This window comes from Pieris brassicae, chromosome 5 (assembly GCF_905147105.1).
Source record: "Pieris brassicae chromosome 5, ilPieBrab1.1, whole genome shotgun sequence".
Taxonomy (NCBI): Eukaryota; Metazoa; Arthropoda; class Insecta; order Lepidoptera; family Pieridae; genus Pieris; species Pieris brassicae.
Window position 1 is genome coordinate 5,602,476 of NC_059669.1, and position 13,052 is coordinate 5,615,527.

General features: G+C 37.8%; 2 protein-coding genes across 3 annotated transcripts in view; both read left to right on the plus strand.

The window, feature by feature from the left end:
• The first annotated feature begins 1,502 nt into the window (after positions 1-1,502).
• LOC123710419 lies at positions 1,503-3,606 on the plus strand. Of its 2 annotated transcripts, none has more exons than XM_045662287.1 (5): positions 1,503-1,923; positions 2,130-2,289; positions 2,374-2,528; positions 2,956-3,103; positions 3,450-3,606. In XM_045662287.1, the coding sequence occupies exons 1-5, from the start codon at positions 1,787-1,789 to the stop codon at positions 3,597-3,599; spliced, it is 750 nt and encodes a 249-aa protein (XP_045518243.1). In that variant the 5' UTR covers positions 1,503-1,786; the 3' UTR covers positions 3,600-3,606. The 2 variants fall into 2 exon arrangements, 1 of the variants encoding a protein (XP_045518243.1); XR_006753825.1 differs by having other exon boundaries at positions 1,783-1,923; positions 2,130-2,268.
• Positions 3,607-4,618: 1,012 nt separating this feature from the next.
• Positions 4,619-13,052, plus strand: part of LOC123709776 — a 37,329-nt gene continuing 28,895 nt past the window's right edge. The window contains exon 1 of the mRNA XM_045661316.1: positions 4,619-7,968. Within this exon, the coding sequence (XP_045517272.1) occupies positions 5,303-7,968 (2,666 nt within the window). The 5' untranslated portion in view covers positions 4,619-5,302. The remainder of the gene's footprint in view (positions 7,969-13,052) is intronic.

Consider the following 13,052-nt stretch of genomic DNA (forward strand, 5'->3'; position numbering starts at 1 on the left):
TTCTTTAAGTAAATGAATAAGTAGCTGAAATGTAGACACAAATTGTATATAAGTACTACTACTATTGTATATAATTGTATTTAAGTTCGACTGCAAATTGTTAAGTCTCGAGAACTAAATCCTGGCCGACTGATTAGCCGCTACTGCACCGTAGCAATGGCGAACATTACGCAAAATGTAGATGATAAGGTATCTCGTCTACCTCGTAAAATTTACATAATTTTTTTAATAATGGTTGTACTTACTACGAAGTTTTGAATTTAATCTTGAAATTATTAAAATATTTTCCTAACTCGTTTCGAATACTACACCACTTGTGGTTAGAGATAAACTCAAGCTGAAGAGAAGAAGAAGATGAAGAGGTTGATTTACACTTAATATTATGAACATACATTATATCTATAATACAATACAGAGATATATATTATTCAATGTTTCATTTTGTGTTTACACCTAGTTAAAACAATATAGATAAATGCTGATTTTGTTTTGAATTCATTTTTAAAGGACCCTTCAAAACTTTGTGGTATCACATATACACAGTGTGCAAAAAATCATAGTCACTATGTGAAACTGGTCTGTTAGCAAGTTATCGCGAATGATGGACACTACACTGCAGGCCCACACTTGCGAAGTGAAGCAACGCTTCACGTGATGCGACGTCTTAAGTTGCAGTTCCAAATATAAACCGCGATTTATTAAACCCGCAAAAAAGATTTGATATAGTTTTAAGCAATTTAAATGTTACAGAGTACCAGTGCTGCGCCTTTTTTACCGTTTAAATTTTAACCAAAATCAAAAACATCAAAATCAAAAGTTTTTATTTCAAATAGGCCTGCGGCAATGCCCGCTTTATGACACTTTGAACTATAACCTTAAGCCTATCAGCTTATATAATATATAGAAGAATTGTTGTTTATAAGAACATGTATTTTTTTAATTATAAAATGCAATACAAAAAAGGAGTAGACTATTCTATGGCTTTTAATTATCTGCTCTATCACCTCAAGATAAGAAATGTCAAAGAACGTAGCCATGAGCACAACTTATTTTGATCTTTAAGTAGATATCTTTACTATTATTGGCTATAAATTAATATTTATTATAAACTATATGACTATAAATTAACTTCTTATGTGATGGTCAAACATTATGCACATTCATATAATGTATCGAATTAGGTTATTTAATTTTGAGCATATGTAGTGTTTACTCAAATTGGTTTAAACTTGCAAACCACCAAAGAATCATATGAATTACGCGCAACTGTCAATTAGGCCTTTGTTTCTACTTTAAAGGATTTTGACGATCTTTGGAATACATATAATTCGTTTTTCTGTGGCGTTCTACAAGTAAAGAGTTTGAAATGGTTTTTAAATGTTGTAGAATAGCGTATTATTCGATATAAAAGTTTATCAGCGGTCGGCTGTTAAGCGTTACAGCGTTCAGTTTACTCCTTTATTTGTCAGTTCCCTAAGTACAACAGTCAACATCGATTGCAGTAACATAATCTGTGGAATCTGAACACTATGTCCATTTTGGAAACTAAAACTTTGATTAACGTACTTGTGCTATAATATCTATAAAAACATTGTTAAAAATTAAACTGATCACTAACGTGCTTATAATTGGTAGTAGCGAATATGTGAACATGAACATAAATTCGAAACATCAGCGAATTCTGCAATGAATTTCTATACAATATAATAACTTTATAATAGTTTCTTTTATCAGGGCTAAAAGTCAGACGACAAGTTACAAAGAAGCACAAACCATTTTATTGGCGATGAATGCGTTTAATTTACATTTCATTCTAAAGTATTGCTGTATACTTCTGTTTTTATTTGTGTATTATGCTACGACTACGTCATGTAATTTTAATATCAAATTAATTCAAACTCTCCACAATGAAGGGTTCCACAGGTGAATGCATTTAGAATTAAACGGAATGTCTGATCAAATAAGGAAAATTATGTGGTATTCTTTCTTCATGAAATTTTCTTCCATTAATAAAATATTGATTAACTAGTAAACTTAATTTATAGAAAAATTGACAATACATTTTAAGAGTACATATCATATGATATATGTGTAAATATTATTATTCAATTTAATTAAAACATTTTCAGGAACATAACATATGATATAGATTATGGTGCTTATGATGGTAATAAAGACTGGTACGAGGATTGCTCTGTGGGACTAGAGCAAGTACTGCCAGGTGGCCTTTTTGCTTCTCCTGATGAAGTCGAAGCATTGAGATATAAGGTTGTGGTTTTGTACAAAATAGTTTAGTATTATTTATAAATATCCTATAGATCAGTTTGTATTGTCAAGTTATATATGAAAATAACACAAATCATAAAATTTTAGACAACAACAATATTCAAGAGCAAAGTGGACATAGAAATATCAGCAGAAGTGGCAAGTCCTATCACTCTTCATTTACTGGGCTCTGTAGAAAGTCACAAAACATTTCTATCCCTACCTGTACATGCTCGATATCACAAATCAGTAGCTGGTGGAGGGTAAAGGACTTACTATACTAATTTGCAGATTTATTGCATCAATTAAGATATGCAGATCATATAAATGAAAGATTTATTAAATAACTTTATAAGAGATAATGGATTCTATAAATGTGTATATGCAACTGAGTAACATTTAACAAATATAACTGAATAAATGAAATCCTATAAATGCTTGTTATGTAGACTGGGTGATCATATTTTCAGGCAGTGATGATCTTTAACAACCAACCCTTTAAAAACTTTTAAAGAGTATGTTTTTTTGCTCCAGATTTCGAGTTCAAGGTTTCCAAACGTGTAATTTGATGGTCAACTAGACAAGTTGCCTGCATAAATAAGTAGATTGTCATTAGTATTCGAATAAATGAATTGTTAAAAGAATGGTGAATATTTTAAAATAAACCATTTTGAAATTATTGTTTCACAGCTATGTTAGTGTGGATATACCTCCACCACTTCTCTACATAAACTGTGGCCCCAAAAAGTTTGGAAAGTGTAGGGGTGAATCACTTGTCAATAGCTTCTGTCCCAAAAATCTTCAAAATAAGTGCCCCTGGATACAAGTGCCTGTTGGAGTAAGTTCATTTTTTGTGCATAAAAAGTATTTGCTATCTTTGATGATTTCATGAGTTCAGTGGCATAATGGAGGAATATCTCATATTACTTAAAGTTATTGTAATGATTGCATTCTATTCCATTTGTGTTTGATTTCAATTGTGATGTTATCCAGTATAAAATTTTATCTGTTAAATAATAGAAATGGAAATTATTAATCTTTAAATAATTGTAAAAATGTTTAATACATTTTAAAAGCATCTAGCATGTTATGATCGTATTTTCCAATATACTATGCTTACGAAACTTATGGCAAGCATCAGATAGTTTGGTCCCAACATTAAGTATGATAAATATTTTTTGTAGGGCGGCGCTCCGCTAAGTTGGAAAATACCACGAGGGAATACGCAACATCATGACTTAGTTTGGTTTGGGACGGTAGCAGTCGTTTGCTTTGGTTCCTTATACATCTTGAAAGAAATACATTGTCATAAGACTAGACAAAATAAACAATAATTATAAAGTTGCATATTATTTGGTACAGCGCCATCTAGCGTGTAGTATGGTAAAACAAAAATTATGGCGTTTTATAAAGCAAGTTCTAATATCAAGGATTCTACCTTACTATTCATTTTGCCATTCAATTGATTTTGATAATCCTAGTTTTGTAAAAAAAAAAGCATCTATAGAAATTTTATTGAACATATTTAGAGTTATAGCTCTTGTAAAATGTGATTATAAATGGTATTTTAGCATTTGGAACGATTAATCTAATTAAATACTAAATGTGTAACGTAGAAAAGTGCCACCTGTTGGCGAATCCTTGTGTTATAATGTTAAGTAGTAGGTATTACGATTTTTAACGCCTTTTAAACCACTGGCATCTATTGAACTTAGCTTACATTATTTAGTGTTGTATTTTTTTGCAAGTATTGATCTATAATTTTTTAGTTCGGTACCAAATTTTTTCGAATAGCTATAATTTGTGAAAGTCCTTGGTAGCATAAGTAAAAAAAAATATGTCCCAAAAAAATTAAAAACGTTCGTTCATGATAAAAAGAATGTCTTATTGTTTTATAACCCTATCCTAGTTTTTATTGGTCGCTCTCTAAATAAACAGTGAGATTGAGGCAAATGTTTTTACATTGAACTAATTGACGTGAGAGCGCATCGCCCTCCTGCTACTTAGTTCCGAGCGCGGAACGATACTTCAGTTCTCGCGTGCGCCGGCTGCGGCTCTAGGACCACCGCCGCTGCCTCGACTTCTAGGATGTATTGCACTTTCTTTAGACTAGTTCTAAATTGATAAGTAAAGAGAGAGTAGGGTCAGCCGGTGGGCGGACCGCACAGATATGGATTTAAGATTAACGAGGAGCGGCGGGGGTGTTTACGTGCGGGCGCGGGATGGGTGCGGGGCCGGATCGATGGTGGGCGGGGCGCAGAGGCGCGGGGCGCGGCGCGGCGGGGCGCGGTCGGCCGCCAGTCCGCCTCGGGGCCGCGTCCGCGCGGTCGTCGCCTGAAAGTGTCTTGCGGCGGCCGGAGTGTCTCCGCGGGCGCCTGGCGGCGGCGGCGAGCCTCGCGCCGCCCGCCTCGATGCCGCGCGCGGCCGCAGCGCTCCCCCGCCCCGCGTCCGCGCCACCCTACAGCTCTCACGACGTGCGCGCAGCGCCGCACCCGCGCCCGCGCGCCCTATACCGCGCCTGCGCCCGCTATTTCTTTGGGCCCGACAGCTCGACGGCACCGTGCAGGAGGTCCATTGTGAAGACTACGACTCGAGAAATCGCATTCGCATAGCTCGGACTCCGCTCGGTTGGCGTGTGATCCCGTGCACTGAGATCTACAACTCGATTCAGGTTCCACCGCCGCCTGCTGCCCCACCTCGACGCCGCTATCCTAGAGAGAGACGCCGGCGCAAACCTCGAGGTTTTTCCCGCCGAAGACCTCGCTCTAAGCACGTAGCATCTGCGGAAACCTTGACACCCGCTCCGCCGAGCCCGCCGACCGGCGAACGGCAGTGGCTCGCGCCGGACCTCGAGTCTCATATCCCGTCGCACACGATCGCAGTGCCACGGCAGTTGCCACCGGAGGCTACTCCGCTGGATAATCTGCTCGCGGTCGCGGAGCTTGAATTTAATCAACAGCGAACCGAGGACGCCCTAGAGCCCTCCAGTCCGCCTTCTTACGGGTTCATACCCCCCGAGGAACCTAGTCGAGACGTGATGTCTTTTGAAATAGAGCAGCCGAAGACAGTAGAAGAGATGTTCTATGAACGCAAAGCGGTCGACCGAAGTGACGTTGATTTCCCTGGAGACATGTCGGAGCACAAAGATTTATTCGAAACGATCAGTGAAGCCCACTACTTGCCCGAGTTGGGTGGTCCACACGATGAAGCATTGCTGGAATCGCTCGTAGAAAAGGGTTGTGAAGATAACCAGATCCTAGGACAAGCGCTCGACAAACTGGCGCATCTCGTGCAGGGCACTGTGGAGTATCCTGAGGAGGAGGAGGATATGTTATTAGGCAACGCGCCTGTATCAGATATTATAGAAAGACTAGAACAATCTCTTGAGTCTCCCAGCCGCAGCAGTATGACTGCAGCTCAAGGACTCCTACACCTTCACCACATTGGCGACCACTTACAGCAGGCTGACGCTCCGGAGATTGATGGCCACGCATACATCTCTGACCGAGTATTTGTTTCGGACAATTCCGCTCACTGTGCTATCGATAGATTAACCGGGGCGGCAAGCGACGTCCAGGTCGACAGTGAAATTAAAAATATGAACTTTAATCACAATGATGATAAGAGGCTAAATAGTGAAATCGGTTTATCCGAAGTTTTGTATACCGCACCAGTACCTGATTCTAACGAAACATTCTTAAATAAACAATTTGAAGAACCTCCGGCGCCGTCGTTGCCGGATCAGAGTGACGTCGCATTACCGAGTGAGGATGCAGAAAGGGAGGTAGAGGGACAGACATTGTGCAATACTGTTTTAGAGAGTTGTGATAAAAGTGAAGCCGAATCTAATATCGAGAAGATTGATAACATTATTGAACCTGAACAAAATACGACCGTAATTGAGATAAAACAAGAGGAATCCCTTACGAATACTCACGACGATAGTTTACCCACAGACTTAAGCATTCAGAACATTGACTCGAGTCCTGTAATGTTAAGTCATAATGAAGTCACAAACGGGTTAGAAGATAATGTTTCAGATAAAAGTGATGAACAACCCAAAGACTTAAGCGTTCACAAAAGGGTGATGACCCCTGGTGCTTCACCGCGGTGTACGGAAGTGCCGCGCGCTCCCTCGCGGGAGTCTGATGCAATGCAGTCGCCACAGCCTAGTGGTATACCTGCCGTGCCTTCATCACCTGAAATATTTACGATGCCACTCACTAAGAGCAAACAAACGTTATTCCTTGAAACGCTCTTATCGTCCCCTTCTCCTAAAATGTACACATCAGAGGTAACCATCACAAAACAACAGTGTGAACCATTAAATCTAGGAAAACACAGGAAATCTGCGAGTCCTACAGTATCTAGTTGTTCCGATGAGATCAAAAAATTAAATAAAGAATTTGGAGAACCTCAAGAAAAAAAATGTAGACGTGAATCTATTGATGATTTAGCTAAAATTAGTAAAGTTTTTAATAAGTACAGTGATGATCAGACATCGAAAAAATCTGACCGGTCCTCCAGTAAACCGAGTGATGTTAATACTCCTTTACAACAATTTAATATTTTAAAGTCTCGTTCAGATTACACACTCCCGGACCCTCTCCTTATACCTAAAGACAAGCTAGAAGCGATCCTGGCAGCTCCAGCGCGCGAGATCCCCGCATTGCTTATCCAGAGGCCTGAGCTACGGCTGCCGGCTACTTTCGCTTTTCCAGCTATTTTGCAGGACCCAGACATACTTGTAGTTTCCTTGACGCAGCTGGAACATGTCCTTTTAGATAGAGAAACGAAGCAGGTTGTATCGCCGAAAACTAAAGAGCACAGAATACACTCCTCTAAAGGCGAACGAGACCAGACGGCGCCACCGAAACCAATTCCCTCAATGGATGCCCTCGCAGGTGACATTGACGCTGCCACCTCCGCAGCGCTCAATCAAATGCTGTGGCTGCCTTACCTCAGCCAGCTTGAGGCCATGGCCGCTTGTTCGCAAAACATGGATTTCATTAAAGCTTTGAACTCAACCGGGTATGGTGGGCCAAACTATCCAGATATATCTCAAATGCTTAATCCGTCCGCTCGATTTATGGGAGCAGGCTTCCCTTCGACGCCTGCCATGCAGGAGTACGATAGTCGGATGCAGTTCGCGATGTGGCAGGAAGCAATGGCGCACGCTGCCGCAGCCCGGCCTAAGGCCTCCGCACCGCCTGAGCAATGCAAGGAGGCGTCCAAATCGAGTGACGTCCAAAACCCATACGTACACTCAACGAAGAGTCATGGCAGAAGTCATTCGGCGGCACGCACGAGCCCGATTGCGACAAGCTACAGTGGAGGGCGCGCTCTTCACAACCCATTTTTGGGCGCCTACGGGCCGGCAATGCGGCCCAGTGCGCCTCCGCCGGGTCTACAGCTGCCATACCTAGGGCCGCCTGCGCCCAGTCAACGATCACCGCGCGGTCAACAGAAGAGTCCACCGTCACCATATTTCCCTAACAACAATTACTTGCAAGCGGCACGGAGTGGAGCTGCGGATGCGGCGCGGCCACGAATAAGTGTCAAGTCGCTTCAGAATCTTCTGGAGCCGGGTGCGGCGGCGAGAGGTCGCCGAGAGGAGCCTGAGGTGGGCAGTACCACGCCCGCCGACCCTCGTCCTCCGCACGACCCCGCCGCGATGCACCTATGGCACCCTCTCTTCGGCAAGTGAGTATATCTTGTAGATCGCATAGCATTTGTTATCATTGTTAATTTAAAACGTAGGAAACGTCTTAAATGACAAATAATATTTTATAGATACATATATTATTATTATATAATCGGGTACTATTTATTATACCATAAGACAAAAATATTAAGAAAATTAACCATACTCGATTTTGAATTGTTTAACATACAGTGTATTGCCGTTGTAATTTGTTTAAACATTATAAACTACAAATTAAAGTTTATTAATTTTATCCCAGGTTTTTAATAAGCCAGAAGCCAACTTCACAGAACAAAAATTCTAACATCTATTTTTCAGTACTATTTTAAATTATTCAATTGCATTCAAATTCCACCAAACAAAGCGTATCGTTAACAATTGTTAGCAATGGGAGGATAATTGAAATCGGAAGTACAATTATATCCCCAAGTGGGTAAACAATTACACGTCACTAGGGGAGCAAAACTATTGTTGCACCCAAACCCCACTAATCGTGGCTCTTTTAGTGGCGCGTGGCCCCTTTTACTTGGCGGTTTTTCCTGCAAATCTCTTAGTAACTAATCACTACTATTAAACAATGAAACGAACGAAAGTGGTAAAATGAATTAAGTTTAATATAGCGATTTTTAATTACTCAAAAATATAAATATTGGTGCTTATTAAGTTAATAAATGTATAATAAAATTACACTAAAATTAAGTTCGGGCATGTCCAGCAATTAACAAAGTAACAATCTGCGTGATTCTTAAAAATTACTTTGGTTCTCTTAGAATTTGTTATTATTGGTAAGAAAATATTCCAACATAAATATTTACTTAAATATGTGTATTATGTTACGTTGTATACAGCATTGATCTCCCAGGTCATAGAAAACTTATGACGAAGGCTATTTTAATGTGTAGATGAATGGTAAAACGTTAAATATTTATTTTAGGAAAGATTAACACGAATTTATGCTATTTCCACTAGACATGCCTATATTGGCTCGTCTGACCTACTGGCTGTAAATATTCGTGCCTCGTCTATCGATGAGTTTAAAGATTTGTTTAGCTTTCAACCTACTTATACTATGATGGATCTTGTCATTTAGCCACTTAAATGTCTATTTCTCTCTTCAAGCACTTTGAATATTCAATAATTTCGGGCACAGAAGCCTCGGTCAATAGCCAATCTAAAAAAGTTTTTTCGAGCAATAAAGGAAATTGTAAATGTATAGTATGTGAATTCTCTATGGAGTTAAGAAAAAAAATATGTGTAAAAGTCGCGATGTATAATTTTGAACAAAAGCTATATACATATATGATACTTGTGCACAAATACACTATAATAAAACCAATCCTTATTAAATATCTATGCAATTACGTTCACTACTACGCTTTTATGTTTAAATTGTTAACAGTAATAATATTTATTTGAATCAGAGAGACTTATCTTGAAGATGTAAATGAACGTACTCCTGAAAGCAATTACTTCGAAACAGAAATTGGCTACAAAGAAAAGATAAAGTAATAACAAACATAAAATTTAGTTAAATTAAAGGAGAGAGGTATTTAGTTTGTACTTCTTTTTTATATAGTCGAAAATACAGAGCAAAATAGACTTTGATAACCTCGTGACATTATTGTAGTGTGACGTCAATTATATTATGGTAAGTGCTGGGGGTGTTGTGGAGGCTTGGGAGGTGGCGTGGGAACGCGAGCAACCCGTGTACATTCGTTACTTATTGATTTCACTAAAAGACGATAAGACTTACTGACATGTAACAGGCATGTTATGTATTTTATTGACTCGCTTTTGCCATTAGATGATTTACCGTAGGAATGGAGAAGGTTATCGAGATAGAACGAGATGGACGACACTGGGGAGGCTTATGTCAAAGTACAGCCTGACGAACAACCTTAGTTGTTAATTAAAAAAAAAATGTTTTATGAAGAAAAATATTTGAGAAAAATACAGCGCTAAAAAAAATTTTTTGTAAATTGTTAGCGAGTAAAGTATTTTCTTTTCTTATATACAATAAACCTTGTTCGAATAATTTAATGACAAAAGTAAAGGTTCCAGATGAACCACGAAAACACCGAAAGAGACCTTTCTTCTCTACATTAAAATTAAAAGTTCAAATATTGCGTTTTGAAATAAGAACAGAGCAGCGTTAACCAGACGTCTTAATCTAGGATCTTGTGTATCCTGGCTGGTCCCTTACCGGGTGTTTTCTAAGCTTCTATAGAAAGAAAACCGTGACGTATATACACATCGTGTAAAAAGGTTGAACTCTTACTTGCCGTAAAATTTTGTCAATGAAACGCGTTAACTCGCCCTTTGCCCAAGGTTACGAGACTTCAATAATTAAAATATCTAAAATCTTGAATTCAAAATTCTACAACTAAATATTTCAAAATTCCAAATTTAAACTAACCCCACATGTACTCTCATGTTAATCAATACAGCAGTCAATTTTTATTGATGTTATTAGGGCGTTAATAGGACAAGACTGTTTTAAACGATTTATCAGACGCCCGTATTGTAAAATGTGACCGGCACTTTATCGTAAGCAAACTAAGGATGCATTTTCAACACACGCACTTACCCTTCATATGGTGACTTAAACTCACATTAAACTAGACATCTACGTAATGTCTTTTAAAGTTATTCTATATTTAAATGTCGGTAAATAATATAGACAAGAACAAAACAGAGGTTGTTTTCTTTATTTCTTTTCGTGTGTGGATCTAGCGTCACAAGTGTCATTTGGCCAAATTATTCTAATTGGAGGTACTTACGAGGAATTTATATCGATACTAATATTATAAAGAGGAAACATTTGTGTTTTTTATTTATGTTTGTAATATTGTCACACATAAACTACTGGACCGATTTTAAAAATTCGAGTCGGAACTCCAAAACACAAAACGAAACTACGTCAAATGTTGTGTATAGGAAAGTTCTAAGACGCTGAAGTTCCATAAATAAATCTCTTTTTAAGTATTAGAAATTTTGCATTTTGATTTTATTTTTAACAATTTATCTAAACTAAACTTACAATCAAGCTAAAAATCTTTCATTACCTACTTGAAGAATTCTTGATATACCTATCGATTATTTTTAAATTTACTAATGTTGGACATTGTTCGTAAATGATGTAACGAATTTAAAAATGTATTAGATTTATTCGTTGTAAAGTAAAATAACATATTGATTAGATTATAAATGTAAGTGAGTATCTAATAATCTGAAAGGAAGTCATAAAAAAAATAAGAAAACTAAGATAACAAAAATATACTATGCGACTGAAACCAAGGCATATTTTCATATTATATATACTCAGATAATATATGTTATAAACTTCGTTCGCGCGGGAACTAGAACATATGTTTTATTTTTATTCCTTACTTAAACTAATAAAGTTAAATTTACCTATTAGGTCTCGTAGCGTTGTGGTAGGCGACTGCATCTAGTCGGAATCCTAGTCGGAGAGCAAATTTATTCAAATTTCAATTTGTCCTCTGCCTTTTGTAGTATGGTGCCGGAGTCGTTAGGTATATACATGTAAATTAAAGTGATATTATTATAAATAACTCTTTAGTCGACGACTGTCGGCTGGAAATCGATCGTGTAACTTTAATGAGCCGCGCTCTAGATACAGTTTATGGAAAAGCGATTTAGTTATTTTATATTCAGCCTCAAGGCCTCGTGGAAGCACTAATAAAGTAATGTATTTCCCCACCCTCCGCCACCCCTTTATGGGCCTACTTGTATTTAATACTAGTTACAATGTACCGCCCAACATTGGTGTTCTGTTCATACATTGTGTTTATTGTTCATTATTGTCCTAAGTTTGATCTAAGAGAAACATTATGAACCATGATCAACTTATGTTATGCAGTAATCTTTCTATTGTGCATGGCTTGCGGAACGTCATTCCTTATTTATGTCTCTAAAATGATAATTTTTATATATGTGTGTTTTATCTTGCGAAAGATACAGTATTTTTTAATCATGACTTTTGTTTTATATTTCCTTGTATTATATTCAAAATGTCTGTACATTAAGTAGTATAATTATTGGAGCAGAAACTACGAGCTTTTTAGAATACATTTTTACAATCTTCATACATTCCCATTCGTTGTTCATAGTAACTCTATCTTGCTGATTAACTGGTACATTTTAATGTTTCATATTAATTGTGTTCGCATATAATATCTTTAGAAATATATGGTTTTATTATATTTTGTTGTAACGGTTCAGTTCCGATACCCGCTGGTATAAATACATATTAAATAATGTCCCAAGTAAATTTTTGGCCTACGAAATAAACCGTGACGTTGCTCCATTTATTCGGAACAAAGTCTAAAGTAAACCATTTTGACCTTAACTAATTCCGCCGTGACCCGCGCCTGACTCATCCGCTTTCAGCTCGTTACACAAATGTCAAATAATGTCAACTACTACGCCTAACAAAGCGGTTAAGCTTCTAAAAGTATATAGGTATAAATTTGTTTCACTTGAATTATTAATCTTCTAGATGTGTTCATAGTTCGGCATCGCTTCGGCACTGTAGGTTTTATGTAACAAAACGGGCAGGATGTACACCTGATGTTAAGTGATACCGTAGAACCTGAACACTCATACTGCCACTAACAACTCGTACTCTCTTTTCTTGAAGAAATTCTAAGTCGAATTGGTTCGACAATAGTACGGTAGAACGTTTACTACGTAAGTTCAATAGCTATTCCAAATTTTTGGGTTTCGAAGTTAGGTGTGGTAGTAAGGATGCATTTTGGTCTTCATCGAATTAGCTAATCCTAAATTCGGTGTATCAAGATCAAAACGTGCTGTAAAGTGAGCTATTATTTAAGTAGGAGAAATTGAAAACAATAAATATATATATTCAATACATTCGATGATTCATTATTTTACGACCACAAATAGGACAAACCACAGATTGTCGAAATAAAAATATTAACAGTGCCCTCCCTTATAATATGTGGACACGGAGAGAGATGATTTAGTTGACATTTAAGTGTTTTTATAGATTCACCAATGCGAGGCCAGAGCCAAAGCCATCATACCACCATCAACACTA

Excerpts from the sequence above, each read along its gene's own strand:
- LOC123710419 (XM_045662287.1), top strand. The coding sequence starts at position 1,787 with ATGAATGCGTTTAATTTACATTTCATTCTAAAGTATTGCTGTATACTT. Across the intron at positions 2,290-2,373 it reads TTGTGGTTTTGTACAAAATA|ACAACAACAATATTCAAGAG; the intron begins GTTTAGTATTAT and ends ATAAAATTTTAG. Across the intron at positions 2,529-2,955 it reads AAATCAGTAGCTGGTGGAGG|CTATGTTAGTGTGGATATAC; the intron begins GTAAAGGACTTA and ends ATTGTTTCACAG.